Genomic DNA, 20742 nt, shown 5'->3' with positions numbered 1-20742 from the left:
AAATTTCATTATAATAGTTTGTTTTGATGTTCAAATATCCTCAAATTGGTCATCTCAACGTCAAGATGCGTGGACATGAGAAAAAAAATAGATTTCACGTTTTGGAAATAGTGTATTTTGTAACATATATTTGGACCGTCAATTTTCAATATTTTCAAGTTTTCATAAATATGTCGATCTACACTATTTTTTAAGCTTTAATATTTATAAATAAATGTGAAAATATATTTGAAGGCTATCAGAAATATTTTTAGTATTGAAACCACAGTTCCCAACACTATTTGAAGGTAAGCTCTAATTTGATTGATTAGAACATGGAAAGGCATTTCCGTCTAAAAGAATGATCTTTTTCCCCTGGGGGTATTTGCATAGAAAGTTTGTTTTGGAGAAAAAAGTGAGATAAAAAATTAGGTTGGGGTAAGTTGTATAGAAAGTGTGGTATTGGGTTTTTTTTTTGTAATTTCCTCTATATTTTTGCCTTTTTTAAGTTTATATTTTGTTGTGTTTTTTAATATTTTAGGGATGAATGATCTCCCCCACTAATCCAAGTTTTTAAACACTGATTGAGCCCCGAAACCTAAAGATTATATGTTCGTGAAGGTACATGATCTTTTGTAGTAGCATCATAATGATTTGATGTACTACCAAACCAGTAATGAGTCTAATCTAGTCAATATCGGTTGGTTATTGATTGAATTAGTTAGACTGCATTTTTTAAATAAAAATTATACAAAGAGATCGTTTATTTTTAATACAAGGAGGTCACAAAAACTCTTGTCCGTCAAATTTCAAATTTGATAATTGCGAGAGTGACATTGACTAAACTCAAAGTTTAAAAAATATCTCGAATTTACCTCAAACCATCTAATTTGACATCTAATGGTTATGAGTAATTGTGTCATCCTTGTAACAAAGATAAATAGTGTCATAGTATACAATCCCTTTTTAAAAATAAAAATTAAAAAACATAAAATATATTACAAAAAAAGTGCCCAACATTGTTTAAAGGGTAAGTTTATATAGATCCTGAGCTCTAAACAATCTACCTCAAAGTTTTACTAAAAGAGGTTGTTTTGATGCCCAAATATACTCAAATTGATCATCTTAACATCAAGATACATGGACATGAGAAAAAATTGGATTTCAAATTTTGGAAATAGTGCATCTTATAACACATTTTAGGACTGTCAATTTTCAAGATTTTCAAGTATTCATAGATCTGCTCGATATATAGTATTTTTTAAGCTTTAAATTTTATAATTAAAAATAAAAATATATTTTAAGATTATCACAAAGATTTTCAATATTAAAACCATATTTCTCGATGTTGTTTGAAGGTGGGCTTTAATTTGATTGTTTAGAGCATCGGCTCTATACAAACAGCACCCTTGGTCCGACTAGTTACAAATGGCAAGTCTGATCTGCCAAACCCGTCAAAAGTAAAATAATAATTTTTTTTTTTTTTTTTTAAGTTCATGTGATTTGATTATCAAAAATTTTGAAGCTTGAAACACATATTAAATAACTGCAGTGCTATTTCAGTCTCATATACGAGTTGTTCGAGCTCGAAATATGATGGAGCTTAAATAAAAAGATAATTAAGAAAAAACAATATAATGGAGCTTAAACATTTGAAATATTTCTAAATTCGAAATGGTGGTGATGGAGATCATAAACCTGTGAAGTTTTGGATTCATAATTCATCTTCAAGATCTTTGAAAGTGGACATGCTAAAATAGGCACCGAGTAGAAAATGGTGTTTTTTCTCTCACACACGCATGCAAATAATGTTATTCTCGTAAAAAGATAGATAATGATGATGTTATTATTATTATTATTTTAAATAATAGTGTAATAATCATTAAGATCGGACCAAATCAGGTGCTTAGTCAGTGTCTTAACCGGTATGATCCAAAACAAAAATAAGATTTGATTAACAACGAACCAAATCAAGTATTTGAGTTTTGGCTCGACAAACTAGTCAGTTTTTTCTAATAGATTAACTACGTGAAATTGAACATCTTTACAGTATATTTTAAATTTATTTTTATTTTTTATTATTTTTTAGATCTAGTCTAATTGATTCGGCCTGAAGTAGAACCCATATTGAACCAAGCCCAAAACCTATTTTAAACTCTCTCTAAATTATTGCTCTTTCTCCCCTTCCCCCCTCTCGCTCTCTTCGCACTTTAACAAACAGATGGAACATCCCTTTTCTATTCTACTATTTTACCTACTTTCTCTCCCTTTGTCAACATTTGCTTAAATTTATCCTCTCTGCTTTTTTTTTTTTTTTTGGTCCTTTCCCATTCCAGCTTGCTTTTAATTATTTTGATGACCTTCAATATACCAAGTATATATACTAACCTACTATTTAAAAGAGAACTCGAGATATCTCACTTGTTTGGGCCCGACCCGGGTGAGGTAAAAAATTGTCAACAACGTGAGAGATTCGGGCTTATGATCTGACTGAGGGAATTACCCATGTGAAAGAGAAATAACAAAATGAGATTCACAGCCAACCCTTAATAATTCTGACAAGATTTATGTGATGATGATGAGAGATTCGGACCATCTTATTCAACTTGGAATCTCCTGGCTCCCCATTTTGGGAACTAGATCAGTACGTTCGCATCTCAGATGATCGCAATCCATATCGTTATTTTTTGAAGACCCGGTTTTTATGAGTGCCACGACTCATATGACGCGAGCTCCTCCCTTAAACACCCATTATTTGTATCGACCGATCTTGGATCCAATTTTGTAGTGATCCATGATCTACACTATGATGAACATGAATATAAAAAATTAAAATATAATAAAAAATTAAAATATTTTTATTATAATTTTTTTATTATAATTTTTTTCTATCCATGGGATAGGAATCTTTAGTTGTTGATGTCGATGTTAAATATGGATGTTATGTTTGTGGTTGTGCGGGCTGGTGAGTACCCGGACTCACAAAACACTTTTTTTTTTTTTTTTTAACGGTGTCGTATGTATACATGTGCCAAAACTATTGCTCAACCTTGCCACTGTTGTGTACTGTTTGGCTCCCACCTGGGATTTTTCCACGTGTCTGAAAATCCAAAAACATTAGAAAACAAATTGCGTATTCCCTGGATCTCACGAATATGCTCATCAAAGCGGAAAAACAAAGGACAATATCCATGTTGCGAGAGAGCGAATACATGGGAATGGTATTATATGACACTCCAAATAAAGGATTGACGGTGATGGAGACAGAGGGGACGATAGCAATTGGTTTTTATGCGTTGTCTGTTTATCAACAAAATCCATCTACAGAGTCGATGCCGATGAAACTTGTAGGGTGGTTGGAATATCGGCCGTAAAAAAAAAAAAAAAAAAAATTATTCACATACCGATCTTAAATAAGTTAGAACAATATGAGGCGTTTTTTCTTATACTTGAAAACTACAATAAACGTTATTTTTTTTATAAAATTACCCCTCAATCCAAATATAGCAACTTCGGACCATCTTTTTTTTTCTCTTCATAACTTAAAGTTACAGCATGAGGAAGCCATCCTCTGACTTTTTTTTTTTTTGTAAAAAAAACTTAAAGTTGTGGTTCGATGATGGTATTTTCGGACCAAAACTTAAACTTTGAAAAAAATAAAAAAAAACGGTTTGAAAATGCCATCTTCGAACCGCAACTTAAGTTTTGACAAAGAAAACAGTCCAAGTCATCTTCAGACCGAGGGATAATTTTGTAAAAAAAAAAAAAAAAGAGCTTGATTTTATTTTCGGGAATAAAATGAGCAACTCGTACTTTTCTAACTTATTTAAGGTCCATACCTAATTAACTCAAACAAAATGATGGGAAAAAGTACAGGGTAAAATAGACCGGCGTGCTGTTAATAAGCCATTCATAAAAGGATCTTTAAGAAATAAAAGCATCTACAATGTTTCAAAAAACGCTGTGCGGCACCCAGGCGGCCGTAGGGTCCATACCTCCTAGCACCTAGGCAGGCGCCCAAAACTTGAGCGGCACGATAGAAATAAAAATATTTTAATTTTTATGAGTTTATCCATAGCTATATATTAAATACAACATTATAATTATATAACATCTAATCCATAATCCATATTTGATATTTCCATGAATGAGGATAATTTTGATAGTTTATAATCACTATTTCGAACATTAAAATCATATTTCTCGACACCCATTTTGAAGGTGCGCTCAGCTTTTGATTGTTTACCTCGGCTCTATATAAACTTTTTCAGATATGCACCTAAAATCATGCTACTCCAAATTTTTAACTCATTTTGATACTCTCCTTATCTCTCACAATTTCTTTATTTATCTTTACTTGTCATATCCAACAATTTCTAATCTCCTTTTCCTCATGCTCATGTTTTTCAACTCCGTTCTTTCTTTCTTTCTTCTTCATGACCCTACGAGTTATTTCCTTTTAACCTTTATTTTTATTTCAAAACTTTATTTTGTCTACAATTTCCTTTTTTCGTCCTTGAGTTATAACTTAAAACTCCATTATTTTTAAGTATTAACTAAAAATAAAATCAACATTAAAAACACTAATTAAGAAATAATTTTGTATTCTTTATTCTAGGCAGTCATGAAAGCATTACAAATATACTTGCCTAAATCTTATTGGATCACAGGAGAGTTATGGCTCAAGTTAAAAAAATAAATAAAATTTGAGTGTAATACGTAAGGCCAGGGGGAGTGATTAATGGTGAAAAAAAGAGAGAAAAATTCAACAAGGTTTACAATGTGAAGTTAATAATGTTATTTGATATTGTTTAATGATTTATCTTGATGTTAATGCAAATCATTCTACAATAAATAGCATCATGCATGATGTTATAAAACAATTTTCTTTAATTACTCTGCGACTGTGCACAAGGAAACTTAAATCAATATTATATTCTAGCTTCTTTTTTTATTTTTTGGAATTCACTTGACTTGAGCTTTATTTTTTTTTCATTTTTTATAATTTTCACTTTACTTAAAGAAGGGTGAAGTTTGCTATTGAAGTAAGGTGCACCTCAAAACTATGCCGAAAATGTAATTTTCTTGTGATGATATGAAAATTGATTGTTATTTCCTATTATGGAATTTAAAGTTTCAGAAATGGTGTTGATCAAGCAAATCTATGGACACTTGAAAATCTTGAAAATAGATGATCCAGATAGTGTGTTAGAAGAATAACTATTTTTAAGATTATTATTTGTTTATTTATTTTAATTTTTTCATATCTACGAATCTTTGAGGTCAATATGATCGATTTGAGGGTTTTATGGCATAAGAAAAACCTTCTCAGTATATTTTTTGGGTGCACCTTACTTGCACAATATAAGAGTGAACTTTCTATAAATTTGTTTCCTTTAAATAATGATATAAATCAAGCTCATTTAGAGTATAAGAATTTATACCTAGTAAAATGAAAGCCTGAGCTACCGTATTTAAGCTCTTGTAATTAGATTTATTTTTTTATTATTCAAGTGTTTAGTCAAGTCTTAACACGGGGTAACTCCTAATGTGAAAATATATGCCCTCCTCTCCTAATCGCACAATCTGAATGGAAGACTAGGATTGCTTCAATAATAATGGAGGGTCATCGCTTTTGGCTATTGGCATTTTGCTTTAATAAAATATAATGACTCATTGTGATGGTCATAGCTTTTTTTTCTCTATCAAATCAAAAGGTTCCAAACTATTGTACACTTCATTTTTTATGAGTTAGAGAGATTGCATTTAAATCTTAATTTGACCATAAAGTGAGTATAAAGGATTACAAACATTCAGACACGAGACAAGTTTCCCAATATTTATATATTTTTAGTAAAATAATGAAATTTATAATGAAATACCATTATTTTTGTTGAAATCTAAAATTCTAGATTTCAAAAAAATTATAGTAATTTTTTGAAAATCGTTTTAATGCTGACTCTTGCTAATCCAGACGATTCTTCAATCCAGATTGTCGATCTACCGATCTGACATGATTTATTAGGTGGCCGATCAGAATCACTTATCCGCTTTTTTGAACCTTGAGTTAAGTTATGATGAATAGTGTAAGCCTCCCATAAGCATTTAGTTTGGGGATGGAATCCTTCAATAAGGGATAGAAATGCATATCCCCCTCCTTGGGATGGCAACAAAATGACCACTCGAATGGAGGTTTCGGGCATAAAGAATCCACTACCCTATAAAAAATCCCCTTCATGACTCTTTTAATGAAAAAAGAAAAATAAAATGTAAAGTTTTTCACCATTTACATTTGATAATCTCTATTTATTTAATATTAAAATATTAAACTAGGTTCTCCGCGAGGGAGGGAGCGAACGAATAAAATGCTCCCGCGGTACCGCGAAAAGTGTTGCCTACAAAATATCGTAGATTGTCGCGTTTCCTAAACCCTATTTTACTAAACCCTAGTTTTACGATCACCAGCAGAAATCGCAAAAATGAGGTACATCTCCATGTAATTATCATTTGGGATCTTCTCTTTCCATTTCATGGCCTGGAAAAACTTAGGGCAAGATCATAAATAGTTAGCAAATTCTTTAACTCGTTATTCCCATTGAATATTAGGGCAAAATGATCACAGAGATGGCAGATTCACTCTAAATCCTGGTTCAACATGACGGAGAACTTGTGCCAAATCCGTCCATGGCTGATAGAAGATTTTACGTCTTCAATTTTCAAGGGAAACGATCAAAATGGTGAGCATAATTCATTGATGACTGATCGGCAAAATCTTTTGAGTTCGTCTACAGTTGATAAAAAAACCACTTTCAATAGTTATGGAAAAATGATAAAAAACTGTTTCCAATAGGGAGGTTCCATTTAAAATTGTTAGGGTGAAATGATAAAAAACTGCCTTCAAACTCATACACACCGGGAAAAATATTCCCATTGTTTGAAATCATTTATAAAAACATATAGCTCTCATGTAACTGTTCCAGAAACTGCTAACCCTGTGAAGAAAGTATGCCAAATCCTCATGGCTTCTCCCAAAGTTGGCTTGGAACATACCCTAGATGAAAGTGGAGTTAGGGTTTCGCCAGATTTAGTCGAGGATATTTTAAAGAGATTCGAGAATGCGGGGATGCAGGCTTACCGGTTCTTTCAGTGGGTCGATAAGCAAATAAACTATTCTCACAGTGTTAAGTCCTACCATATAATGATTGGTTCTTTAGCAAAGATAAGGCAATACCAGCTCATGTGGGATTTGGTGAATGATATGAGGAGAAAAGATATACTGAATAACGAGACATTTTGCATTATGATCAGAAAATATGCAAGGGCACATAAGGTAGATGAAGCGGTTTACACCTTCAATGTCATGGATAAATTTGGGCTGACCCCAAATTTAACGGCATTTAACAGCCTACTGAGTGCCTTTTGTAAAGCGAAGAATGTGAGGAAAGCCCAAGAGATTTTCGATGACATGAAGGATAGGTTTGAGCCCAATTCCATAACCTACAGTATACTTCTTGAGGGTTGGGGGAAAGAACCCAATTTGCCAAAAGCCAGAGAAATATTCCTGGAAATGATTGATAAAAATTGTGAGCCTGATATTGTGACTTATGGGATCATGATTGATTCACTATGTAAGGCTGGTAGGGTCGAGGAGGCCACGGGTTATATGAAGGAAATGAGAAGTAGGGGTTGTATTCCTACTTCTTATATTTACAGTATTTTGATTCATACTTATGGTGTTGAAAGGAGCATAGGTGATGCTGTGGATTCATTCTTGGAGATGGAGAAAGATGGTATCAAAGCCGACGTGGCAGCCTATAATGCTTTAATTAGTGCCTTTTGTAGAGCCAAGAAATTCAAGAATGTTTATAGAGTTTTGGAGGAAATGGATAAGAAAAGTGTTGCTCCTAATTCTAGGACCTGTAATATAATTTTGAATGGATTAATAGGTAGTGGAGAAACTGATGAGGCATTCAGGATTTTTAAAAGTATGATCAAGCATTGTGAACCTGATTCAGACACATATACCATGATGATCAAGATGTTTTGTGAGATTGATAAGTTGGACAAGGCTATGAAGGTTTGGAAATACATGGGATTGAAGCAGTTTGTGCCCAGTATGCATACCTTTTCTGTACTCATAAATGGGTTGTGTCGAAAGGGTGAATTGAACAAGGCTTGTATACTCTTGGAAGATATGATTGAAAAGGGGATCAGGCCTCCCGACTTGACTTTTAGGAGGGTGAGGCAGCTGCTTTTAAAGGAAGGACGAAAAGACGTTCTTGAGTTTCTTGTGGAAAAAATGAATCTATTGATCAAGGAACCTTTAAATGACTGAAAGGCATCATACTATCGTCCAAAATGAGCATTATTTTAGTGGTGTATTCCTGTGTTAGTTTGCTATGATCATGGTTTGCAAACAATTTATGGCCTCCATTTGATGATGTTGAAACTTTTAGATGCTTGCTCCACCTATGTATGGTACTTCCGATCTCATATGCCTTTCCTCATAAATAACTACTTTCATAGAATAATACTGGTATTTTCATCTCATATGCTTTTTTTTTGCCTATTAGAAAGATCTATTTCTATGGAATGCATTGAGTCGCTGACCTCGTTGACATGGAATTTTTGGACTACCATGATGCTGGAATTAGACATTGATGAGTATCTACTGCAGAGTAATTTATAACCAAGATGCAGGTTCGTACTTTCGGTCCTGATAAGGGATGTACATCTATCTGCATGGGTGTTTGTTTCCTTCTCAGTGGCATGTCCATCTCCTATGTTCTTAGAAAATCTTATATGTCCACTGCAAATATTCTTCTTGCATGGTTTTAAAAAGAGGTGCTTATGTATGCGACATGTTGCTCTCATTCTGCATTCATTTTGTGCTTATTCTTTTCTTTGTGGTTATTTATTTGGCACCTATGGTGACTGATTGATTTTTTTTTTTTGGAATAACTTATGACTGACTGATTGAATATTGTGGTGTAAATATCCAATTTCTATTGTTCTATTCATGTTGCAATATCAAATGTCCCTTTTTTGAAATCTTTGGAAGTTATTTGGGTACATGAGGGAGCTGATTTAAATTACTTTAATGATGAAGGTAGATTGGATATGTGGCATGTTCAAGCTCTTAAATTCATTTCATGTTTCTTCATGTTCAACTTAGGATCTGCTTGCAAAGCATTTCATTTACCTTCTTCCTTCTAGCAGTAAAAACTGCCTACTTCTTTGCTACTAGAGTTGAAGCAAAACTATACCAAAGTACCAAGGGTGAACAACATCCCCCCTCTTCTATTTGTGAATTAGGGGATGGAGAATCACGAAATGAGTCACACTAGTCCATGATCAAAAGCTGCCCCTCACACCCAAACCAATTCACTTACCATGGAGAAGGGAATCACCCATTGTCGCCCACATATAAGCACTCAACTAGGCTGCCATTTCTTCATTCTTTGTGCCAGCATTTTCTTAGTGAATCAGATAGAGGACTTCCCTTCTAACCTACAAAAAGGGGAAGAAGTTCAAAGATTCTCAGAAGTAGGAAAGTATACCATGCATACAACACTTGGGATAAATTGCATGGAGAGGAAAGAGAAACTGACAAATGCTTCCCTGGGTTGAGAGAAAGAAGAGCAAAAAATATTTGAACCCAGATCAAACGAATAACTCAATGCCGTTCCTGTTGATAGGGATTCAGAAATTCCTTTTCATTGACAAAGAAAGAGGCTACTTCTCTTAAAATCCCCCCACCCATGGAAGAACAAAAGAAAGAACCCATGGAGACTAAAGGATTGTCATAAGTAATCCCCGCTGAGAAACCAAAGAAGCATCCAAGACTCACCTTTATTGTTTTTTGCCTCCCGAAAGGATCCACTTTCTTCACTTTGTGAATGCCTTCTTAGAGATGGGTTGTCGACAAATCCAAGTGGCGCAACTAGGAATGAATACCCACGGAGTATGTGCTTATCATTGAAATAAAATCACGATACTGATAATTGTGTTGCTTTTGGCATACAAATTGATTGGTATGTAAATCAATTGAAAATTTCTTTTGATGAAGGGGTGGCAACGGGTCAAGTCGAAAACATTTATGGGACCCGAACCCAAAGTTATCAGACCTTGACCTGACCGGAACTGGAACCGATTGGACCCGACCCAAAATAAAATATGTATGTTTATATTATATTAAATATATACATGTATTATTTAAATATTATAACTAAAAATATATAGCTATATTTATTTATATATTATTAAAATGTTATATATTGAATATTATTCAAATAATAACACTATTCAGGTCGGGTCCACACGAACCTGGACCTAGACCTGAATAATGTTTGGGTCCAATTTTTGGACCCTTACCCGGACCCCTGTTGGGTCAGGTTGTCGGATCCCAGGTCAAGTCGGGTCCATTGCCATCCCTATTAATGATCCTAAGGGTTAAACCTCGTACTCCAATTGAATTATGGAACAATGCCATCAAATAAAAAGCAAGTAGCAGCCATTCTACCAGGGGTAACTACCAATGAAAAGCCTATATATCGTGGGGTAGTTAATGTTTTGGAGAGGTCAAACTCAAAATTTAACATCGATATGCTTAGCCCCCATTATGATCTCCTTGATTATGGCCACACTATTTGGATTTTTTCGAGGGTCCTAATTCCAAAGCGTAATACGAGCTCCATGGACTTATATGATTTGTTTTCAATTGTCGCTTGTCTAAGGCCCTCAATATCTTAGCAGGGACCAAGGAAATGTACCCGGCTGTCTTTATTTTCCTCCTCAAAAGGCCAATAAGTACTAAGAAGTTGAGAAGAAACCACTAGCAATCCCATGGAATGCTATCGTGCCCAAATCGCTGCTATCAATGCTGGGGGTGCTCAATTGTCCCATCAATCCTTCAAAACTGAGCATCTTTGAACAAGGAATTGTTTTTTGCCGGCATAGATGATATCCGTAAGTTCTGTAAATTTGCTCGGGTCCCTAAACTTATTATCAATGGAGGTTCCATATGTATGACTATGTATTCCTCACACAACCCAACGATACCTCAAAATTCTTAAAGGCCTTGGACCTGAGCCAAAGTAGAATGAAACGGCAAACCATATGTAAGCAAAAGGGGAGAACAGCAACTGTCTATTCAGAGGAGTTGGCTTAAAAAACAATGATGAAAAATTTGGATTATTGGTTGCCAAGGCAAATGTTAAAACAATCAAGGACAATCCTTTCAGTGAAAATGACATTGAGACCGCTGAAATCATGGCCCTTGAAAACTCGATATTAGAATTGAACATTGATATGTTTTGTGCCCATGATAAGCTACTCGATGAGGATCCAGCAGTCTTGATTTCCTAATAGTGTCAGCCATCAACTGAGTGCTGATATCCCATCATGTTCCTGCAATATCCAAAGAAAAGCTGGGGCAGCTACTGCCTGATGCCTATGCCTTCCCTCTCTTTCCTTTATAGCAAGAAAAGGGGCATCCTTTGAGAAAATGAGAAACAAAGGGCTTCTTTTTTATCTAATGAATGCAGATGATATTTATGTTGCTGTTGCTTGTGTTGAGAGAGCACCTAATCCTTGTCAAATTGTACAGCTAACGCTTGTTGAAGGAGCATTGAGTAGGGAAAAGCAAGTTTATGTCCCCTAGACAGCCAAGTCCTTTCTGGCCATTGATATTCCAAACGTCCACCAAACCAATCTTGCGCACCGGTGGACCGGCTGCTTCAGACATTGGACCAGCTGTTGACCGGTCTAATGCCGAATTGATCAGTCAAAATGATGACTAAAAAATACCAAAAACTACTAAGGAACTTATAGAGAGTCTGAACCTCGGGAAATAGAAGCTTGATAATCTTTCATCTCTTTTAAGAAAACATTTTCTCCATCCTTCCAATTACATGATTCTCAGAATAATCATGAACCTTAGGTATCAATGCGTAATAAAATAGAGGAAATTGAAAAGTTCAATGTAACTGAGAGAAAATAATTAGATTCACAGAAGTAAACATGAAAATAGAACATTATTTCATTAATGAAAAAGGGGGTAAAAGAGAAACACAAGAAAAAATACAAGATCACAAGGCTTAGAAAATGGAGATTTCAAATGAAAGCAAACAAAAAGAATTCGATTCAGTAATTTTGAAATGAACATAATAGCATAAAATCATTTTTAAAAAAGGGAGAAAAGTCCAAGAAATAAAGAATAAAATGAAGAAAATTTAAATGAAAGTCTAAGATAATGACCTATGAGAACTGGACTTTGAATTTATTTAACGTGAGCAAGTTCTTGAAAATCCACAACCACATTAGAGAAGAGTTCATTGCTCCAAAAGAAAAGCTCTGCTATGTTATCTTTTGGTTATGCATTGGAAAAGGTTTTCTTTTAGAGACTTCACTTCAATGGTGAACTTCAATGGCTAACTATGACAAAGTCCAACATGAAAAGTTTCAGAGGTGGAGTCCATGCTCTCGGAGTTGTTTTCTTTGTCAAAATCTGCTAATGCACACAAGGTTTTTTGAAGAATTCATCACACCAAAAGAAAAGCTTTGCTGTAATCTTTTTTTGTTTTGCATCGGAAAAGGTTTTCTTTCGGAGATTTCAAATTCATGGTGAACTTCAATGTCTATGGCAAACTCCAACGTGAAAATTTCAGAGGTGGAGCATTTTGCTTTTGCAAAGCCCTTTAAAGTGAGTGCTGTGATGTTCCAAGCTCCAATTTGATGTGCAGCATAGGCTACACATCAAAGCACTCACTACTATGGCAAGTAGCGATTTGATGTTCCGCTTAGGTTACACATCCAATCGCCCTGCGGCCGGGGCAAAGCATCTATGCTCTTGGAGTTGTTTTCTTTGTCAAAATCTGCTATTGCATACCTGGTTTTTTGAAGTTGTGGGACTCTGTGAGAGAGAGAGAGAGAGAGAGAGAGAGAGAGAGAGATGGGAATGGGGGAGAAGATTTGGATTTTTTTGTTTCTTTACTTGAACTGAAAAATGGGAAACCTCTGGTTTGCTTAGTCCTTACGGGATTTTCGAGAGAGACAAGGGTCTCTGTGGGGGACTACAGGGAAATAGGGTTTTCTTATTGGGTTTGTCAATTAAGTAGAAAAATGGGGTCGTGAGGGATTCAGCCGAGTTTTAACTCAAAACAGAGGGAGTAGTTTGAACTTTAGAGGAGGTTAGTGAGAAATGAGGAGTTTAGTGTGTGTGTGTGTGTGAGAGAGAGAGAGAGAGAGAGAGAGAGAGAGAGAGAGAGAGAGAGAGAGAGTCCCCCTCTCATGTGGATGGATGATGTCGCACACACTATTTTATTTTTAAGTTGTCTTAAAATATGTTGTTACTTTCTCATCTCTCCTTACATTTGTACATATATTGCACATAAATCCACTAGTGTGTGTGTGTGTTTTCATTTAAAAATATATCATATTTAAAAAATTATGAAAATATAATGGTACAAGTGTTGCGCTGTGTCTGCTTTTTAGGCTGAAAGAATAGACACTTGAGACATGACACCCATATTGTTGTCCATGTAACATTGCTGCCAACTAGTTCAACTCCTGATTCTTAGTACCATTTGGTGTTTGAGTTTTATCTCCAGCGCTTATTTTCTATCATTTCAACTGTAGCTCGTGACCCTTTGTGTCATCTGATAACAGTATGTATTCATGATATCGATTCCACACTCTTAATATGATTTGATACGGAAATTAATAAAGGAGAATTAGATCTAATATCTTTAAGTATACATTTTCTCTACAAGTCAAATTTGATCTTAAAGACACACCAAGCGAGCAATTTTAGCATCTCCTGAGCTGGATTCAAATGCATTGGGAAGTTAGCATCCAATCATAAACCATTCCATCCATTTTCTATTCCGCAATGTCTTTAAAGCCCTCTTCTTTCCCCTGTTGCTTTTCTTGGAGACCTTGGGTTTCTGATTCTTCTGTTCTTGTTTTATGGTGACTTCTATCTGTAAATCCACAGGACATGCATATTTTCATTCTTGTATTTCTTGCTGGACAGAGTAGGCCCCATGCAAGACCAATTACACGGATATTCCATAAGCTTATACCAAATTGAAATCATCAAATTGAAGGAAAGAAGAAAACTCACGTGTGTCCTATCATGGTCTTGATCTTCATGAAACCCTTTTGAAACTTCCTCTCTGTGCTTTGCTGGCTCCTTTTGTAACTCATTTGAGGATGCAAAATTGCTTGTGGGGTCTGCTCCCTGGCATATACTCAATTCGGCATTTGATGCTGCTAAAGTGGAAGAACTTGATGCACTTCCCTCCTCCATCTCTAGGCTTAACTGTAGTTATGAAAAAATAAATAAAGAAAGAAACTAAGAAGATGGGCATTTGAATCAGAGTAAAGCATACTAGAGATGCCATATTTTGAGCCTGAACCTGTATTTTTTATGGCAAATGATCACGTACGTCCCTTGTATTTGTTAGGTGGAGTTTCCTCCCTAACCATTGGATTAGATATTTAATGAGTGATATGATGGTGACAAGTAGTAGCGGGGTGATGGTTATTGGATATTGGAGTAACCGCAATGCCAACGCGTGTTAAATAGAACAGTTCGTGCGAGAACTATATGTAAAGGACCCGATTTCTATGCGGCCAAGCCCACATATGTAGAAATACAAGCGTATTAATAAATTTATTTTTGAGATGGATTTTTTGACCTAATTTTTAAGGACATGTAATCTCTAACATGGAGATCATGAATATGCAAAATAAGTAAATTTTAAAAACTAGAAATAATAATTCTAGTTAGAAAACATTTGGACCGTTAGTTTCCATTGATTTTATGGAACACCTACTTGCATCCATCTTTAAGATGGATGCTTTACACTTTTTGGACCGTATATGTAGTCATGCGATCCAGCCCGCATGAAACAATTTTCTATATATATATATATAGGGCAGTGATTTCATTCAATAGTTGTATAGTAATATGATGCAACAACCTTTAAAAACTATGTTAGGACCATTTATTTGATCCAAATTTAAAGATATACTCTTTTCAGTTTAATGAATAATCACAAAAAAGAAAAATTTAAAAAAGCAATCTAGAAAGTATTTTTTTAGCCTAATTAACGTAGGCCGTCATTCTAGTGCGATGCTTAGATCTAGGCCTTAGAATGATCTTTTTTCTTTTCAATTTTTTTAGATAATTTTATTATCATTCGATTAACAATATTAAAAAAATGATTTTGAATTCATAAAGACCTAGATATTGAAATTCATCAAATGGATGGTCTAGATATATTGTTGGAGGGGATTCATTATGACCATATATAGGGTACAAATTATTATTATTATTTTTTTTGTAGATTGATTACTGAGATGAAGAGAGTGTGTGTGCCAAATTTTGGATCAGACAAATACCACAAGCATGGTTTTCTAGAAGTGTGGTTGCATTATACTATGATACAACCGTTGCATGAAATCACTGCCCATATATATATATATATATATATATATATATATATATATATATATATATGGTTATGTTAGGGTACTCATACATGTTGGTATTTACTTAATGTACTCTATATTTTTTGACATTTAATATCCTTACCTTATAATGTAGTAACTTTTTATCTAGTGGTAGTTTAGGTAATTATTCAAGGACAAAGTAGAAATTCATGATAGAAAGAAGAACATTTATTAATTATAGAGAATAACATCATCCATATGGGATATGACATCACCCACATGGAGCATTAAATGCCACTAAATTCTTATGGAAATATCCATCATACCCCCCTAATGACAAAAAATACGCTTGCTCAAAAACGTTTTGTACTACAAAGCAATAGTAATCAGTGTCAAAAAAATGTTGCAAATACTCACATGTATGTGTACCCTAACACATAATCCACTTGTATATATATACAAAAAAGTTTTGTACTACAAAGCAATAGTAATCAGTGTCAAAAAAATGAATACTCACATGTATGTGTACCCTAACACATAATCCACTTGTATATATATATATATATATATATATAGGGTAGTTGGCATACAGATGCATCCGTAGCTGTAAAGGTAAGGTGCACCTTCAAATTTTATCATGGTATATAATTTTGATGTAAAATGTTCTTAGGATTATCTCAAAATCTATTTTTATATCTAGTTATAAAATTTTAAATTTAAAAAATAGTTAAAATCAAGTAGATCTATAAACATATGAAAATTTTGAAAATGGACAGTGTAGATAATATGTTGTCAAATGCACTATTTCTGAGACTTAAAATCTTTTTATTTTTCATGGTCATACATCTTGATGTTGAGATGATCAATCAAAGGGTTTTTCAACATTAAAACTACCTTTTCTGATGAATTTTTGAGGTGCATCCGTAGTTCATTATAAGGTTGCACCTTATATAAACTTTTTCCATATATATATTTATATATATAAGGGATTCCATGATCATGTCCCATTTCTTATGTAATAGGGAACTGACTTACAAAGGGAAAAAAAAGAAAAGAAAAAGTTGGAACTATGATAAGTGTCCATCATTTGTCCTTGAGAACTAGCAGTTATTGCCCATGATGTGTACAATATCTCAAACACGAGATGCGTATGGTACAGTTCCCCTTACAGTGGGCACTTTAAAAATTAGTATCCACGATGGACAGGCTTTTTATTAAACTTAAGAGGATATAAGGTTTTAAAATCTAGGAATCGAGCTTGGGTTAAGTCGGCAGTAGCTGGATTTTCATAGCACTATGCTTCAAGGTACCATTCTTATGTAACCTTGTCAAAAAAGAAAAAAAGGTTTTAAAATCTCTATAAAAAAAATTTATACACACACACTAGAAAGAATAATTTTTTGTTTCTGTACATGGAAAGATTATCACCACTTAATCCTTTCATAGGAAATTTAGAATTATTATACTTTGTTTGTGAAAATAAGGTTAAATAAGTAGTTTGTAAAGAAATTAGTGATTAAATATTTTTTTGGTTTGGAGTCCATATCAAGAAAATATTTGAGAGTTTAAAGGCTTTAAGGCACATTTGGATTGCTCAATGAAATATACAGGGAAGAGAGTCCCCATAACCCTGTACAAGGAAAATTAAAGCTTATATATGCCTTGGAAACTCACTGTATAATACAATTATGAATTTTCTAATTCATAGAGTTAGACTTCTGAAATAATGAAACACATCTTTCATTGTCTGACTTTTATCTCCTAGATCTAAAAGATATATTTTTCTCATTTAAATTTGTTTCTAGGCTCCATGCAGCTATGTGTGCTTGATAAAAAAATTATAAAGCATAATTTATGGTAACTTTACAATGCATGTTCATGAAAGCATGGCCACAACACAATTTTAATTAGTTTATAATCTCCTTGTATTTTCTAACTTTCATATAAATTGTTAGAAATTAGAGATTATAAATTGTTCAATATGGAGCAAAGGCTGTTCTTGGTACTTTTTATAAACTGTAGAGATTATAAAGTTTCAGATTATAAATTATCTGAGTGCTTGTTGTACTTGTAATTCAAGGTTCCACAACATGGTTCCATTTGTTAATTCCTAATAATTGGCTTCAAACATACAGAAAGGATCCGTCTGAGGATGAACGTCTTCCAAAACATCTGTTTCCTATATCTCTCTCTCTCTCAATAAAATTCCTTAGGAAAACCTATATAGTTGGTGAGCAAGCTGGAAATCAAACCTTGGTTCATGGGGCTGTGGCCCTGGACTCAAACTTGTTTGATGAACTAAGCCTCACCATTTCTGGTCCAGAAGTTATGGTATTTTGACATAAAAACGGGACAAAGAATTACCTGCAACACCCGATTCTCAAGAACTGCAATTCTATCCATGAGTGTGCCTTTGGATTGAACTTCTTGAAGAGCTGAGGCTAAAGGCTTACATTCTAACTTCAGCCTTGATGGTTCTGAAACATTACCATTATGTCTTTGTGACAAACTGTGTCTCTCTTCCAGATAACCCAACTGCAAATGTAAAATAATTTAGTAATTACTACAATTTTTTTTTTTTCTGCAGTAAAATGAGAAACTGAACAATCAGAGTTACTCTACTAGACACTAGGAATCCATATGATCAGTTTCATGGATTTCTGATTGAAACCTTAGAACACTTTATTGGCAATATCACAAGTGCTTAAAAACTTTGGACTTTTTATGTTTGGTAAACGGAACCTGTTTGGGAAAAAAATATTTGAAGTATTGCACTGCAAAATGGTAAAACCTACAAGATTTGCAGATACACAGAGAAATTTTTAGTACTCATTGCCTTGAATTTCTTGTAAACATCATAAAATTTGGAGGTTTCTTAATGAAAAAATACAAATAACAAAAGGTTTATGGGACTGTGCTACTCAAGATCAAGCTAGGGACTTTATGAATTCCTCTTAAAGATTTTTTTTTCTTTGATCTTTACTGTGGATTTTCTTTTGTGTTTTCATCTAAAGATTTTTGGATTAAATTGGTAAGCTAAGTCAACAATGAAGTCGTAATATTTATCATTTCACAATTGCAGATTGAGAGGTCATTTGCAACAGGTGGTCTCTTAGTTCTTACCAGAAGATCGAGGCGATCCAACCTTGAAAGTACAGGCATAGGACGCGTGGACTGCTTGTCTTCTACTTCCATGGCCTCCTCTCTCTCTCTCTCTCTCTCTCTCTCTCTCTCTCTTTCTCTCTCTCTCTCAATACTCTACAATTGACTGTGATCTCTCTCTCTCTCTCTACTCTGCAACTATCTGTAATGCAATCTCTAATTCGCTCTCTCTCTCTCTCCCCTGCAACTGTCTGTAATGCAGTTCCTAATTTTCTCTATCTCAATACACTGCAACTCACTGTATTGCAGTCTCTGAATTTGCTCTCTCTTTCTCTCTACTCTGAAACTTACTGTAATGCAGTCTCTGAATTTGCTCTCTCTCTCTAATCTGCAACTGACTGTAATGCAGTATCTGAATTTGCTCTCTCTTTGTCTCTCTCTCCCCTGAAACTGTAATGCCTGTGCATCTACACTATAACTGAAATTTAGGGAATTTGGACTTGGGGCAGTGGCAACAACAACGTGTTCAAGGCTTGATTGGGGGGCCCGTTTTATAGTGAGAGAAAAAGATATGGATCCCATGATGATAATAAATGAAGGCCATACCCTTCCTTGTCTTTGTTCACACTTCTGCCACTTTCTTATCCATGTATGGCTTAGTCTCCATCACCCCAATCTCATGTTTATAATATATTTTTGGCTTTTTATGATCTTCACAATATTATTCATTGCTTTTTTTTGCCTTTTATAATCTCTCATAATATCATTAATTAATTTTTGTGTTTGTAAGGACCAAGCAGGAGATCTTATTCTTGAGCAAGTGGCATGCGAGGGGGAAAGTCAACTGAAAATTAATAACTTCTGAAGCATACTGATATGTTTTTGAGGGGATCCCCTTGTATTTTTCGGTGAGAGGAAGGAACTTGGAGTTCTTTGACATTGTTTATTTGAATTCTCTCTCTTTCTCTAACATACACACACAGACTCGTGATATGTTACTCTGCATGCTTTCGCTTTTTTTTTACTGGAGTATAAACTTTCAGACGGGTCTCTCTCTCTCTCTCTCTCTCTTTGATGAAAGAACTTTAAAACAAGTCTCGTTCTCTCTCTCAATTTTTACTGAGTATGAACTTTCAAACAGGTCTCGCTCTCTCAATTTTATGGAAACTATGAACTTTCAGACAGAGAGGTCTCTCTCAATTGTTTGGCGTGAAATCTCTCTCTCACAGACACATACACACACGTTTTGCATTGCATGAAATCATTATCTCTCTCTCTCACTTGTTTGGCATGAAATCATGGAGGGTTTATGGTGTGTGCTGGGACACTTTGGCTGCCATTTATTGAAGTAGTTGAGCGTATCTGATATCACAGGCTGGACTTTCCTGTATTGTATTGTATTGTATTGTATTTGTAGGCTATAAATAGGTGCTTCACTTTATGCACATGACGTTTTTCCAGCTCCTATCTGCAACTGAGTGCATCGGATTCTCCACGGTACGGTATAAATCTGAATCTCTGAAAACGAAAACCCAAGAAAATAACAATCCTGGTCCTCCCAAACAATGGCCAATTCATGGTCCTATGGAAACACTTGCCCTCGTGTGGTCAGTGGCGCATGATAAAATGCTCATTGTAGACCATGGTGGGCCACATATGCAATTCCTGTAAAGGGTGAGGTTTACTCTCCTTAATTTTGCTCAGAGATAAAAATGGGTAGTTCTAAGAGTCTCATTAATAGACAGTTTCCAAAAAAAAAATTCTCGGGCTTAAATGATCACCTGCCTCATCGGTGAAGGAGATTTAAGCGACATGATATTGGGCATGGTAATGGGTAGGAATGGAAACCTTAAGTGTCCATTATGACTTAAACAATCACACTTTTTTCCTTCTTCGATAGAGATATAGATGAAAAGGTAGATTTTCGCAATTCGGTAGACATAAATGAAGAGGTAGATTTTTTGCGAGGCATAGATGAAGACGTAGATTTTCTAGCGAGGAATGACTTTGTGAGGGCTGTACTGCTTGTGGGGAAGATTCAAACTCACTTCTCACTTTTGTTTTCTTCTTTCTTTCTTTTTTGTTTTTTAATTTTGCTAAAAAATAAGAGGCACATTTGACCACCAAGAAAGTCAAAATAACCATATATGACTATAATTTTGCCAGAAAATAACCATAATTTTCAGAGATGCACATTTAACC

The 20742-nt window shown here is 34.5% G+C and overlaps 2 protein-coding genes across 7 annotated transcripts; one reads left to right on the top strand and one right to left on the bottom strand.

The window, feature by feature from the left end:
- The first annotated feature begins 6342 nt into the window (after nucleotides 1-6342).
- APPR6 (Tetratricopeptide repeat (TPR)-like superfamily protein) lies at nucleotides 6343-19590 on the top strand. 5 transcript variants are annotated; one of them, XM_088862735.1, is made up of 5 exons: nucleotides 6343-6463; nucleotides 6586-8452; nucleotides 8553-8679; nucleotides 18521-19189; nucleotides 19331-19590. In XM_088862735.1, the coding sequence occupies exon 2, from the start codon at nucleotides 6860-6862 to the stop codon at nucleotides 8312-8314; it is 1455 nt and encodes a 484-aa protein (XP_088718861.1). In that variant the 5' UTR covers nucleotides 6343-6463; nucleotides 6586-6859; the 3' UTR covers nucleotides 8315-8452; nucleotides 8553-8679; nucleotides 18521-19189; nucleotides 19331-19590. The 5 variants fall into 5 exon arrangements, with proteins under 5 accessions (XP_088718861.1, XP_088718860.1, XP_088718858.1 ...); XM_088862734.1 differs by having other exon boundaries at nucleotides 6586-8457; XM_088862732.1 differs by having other exon boundaries at nucleotides 6370-8452.
- Nucleotides 9403-19667, bottom strand: LOC148782673 (uncharacterized). Of its 2 annotated transcripts, none has more exons than XM_088862738.1 (4): nucleotides 18562-18683; nucleotides 17803-17973; nucleotides 14105-14302; nucleotides 9403-9489 (listed from the first exon to the last, which is right to left on the bottom strand). In XM_088862738.1, the coding sequence occupies exons 1-4, from the start codon at nucleotides 18631-18633 to the stop codon at nucleotides 9457-9459; spliced, it is 474 nt and encodes a 157-aa protein (XP_088718864.1). In that variant the 5' UTR covers nucleotides 18634-18683; the 3' UTR covers nucleotides 9403-9456. The 2 variants fall into 2 exon arrangements, with proteins under 2 accessions (XP_088718864.1, XP_088718863.1); XM_088862737.1 differs by lacking the exon at nucleotides 9403-9489 and adding an exon at nucleotides 13695-13961 and having other exon boundaries at nucleotides 18562-19667.
- Nucleotides 19668-20742: the final 1075 nt, after the last annotated feature.

Source organism: Amborella trichopoda, chromosome 3 (assembly GCF_054954075.1).
Source record: "Amborella trichopoda isolate Santa Cruz 75 chromosome 3, AtrichopodaSantaCruz75HAP2 v2.0, whole genome shotgun sequence".
NCBI lineage: Eukaryota > Viridiplantae > Streptophyta > Magnoliopsida > Amborellales > Amborellaceae > Amborella > Amborella trichopoda.
Note: the sequence above shows the minus strand (reverse complement) of the source record. Positions and strands in the feature narration are given on the sequence as shown.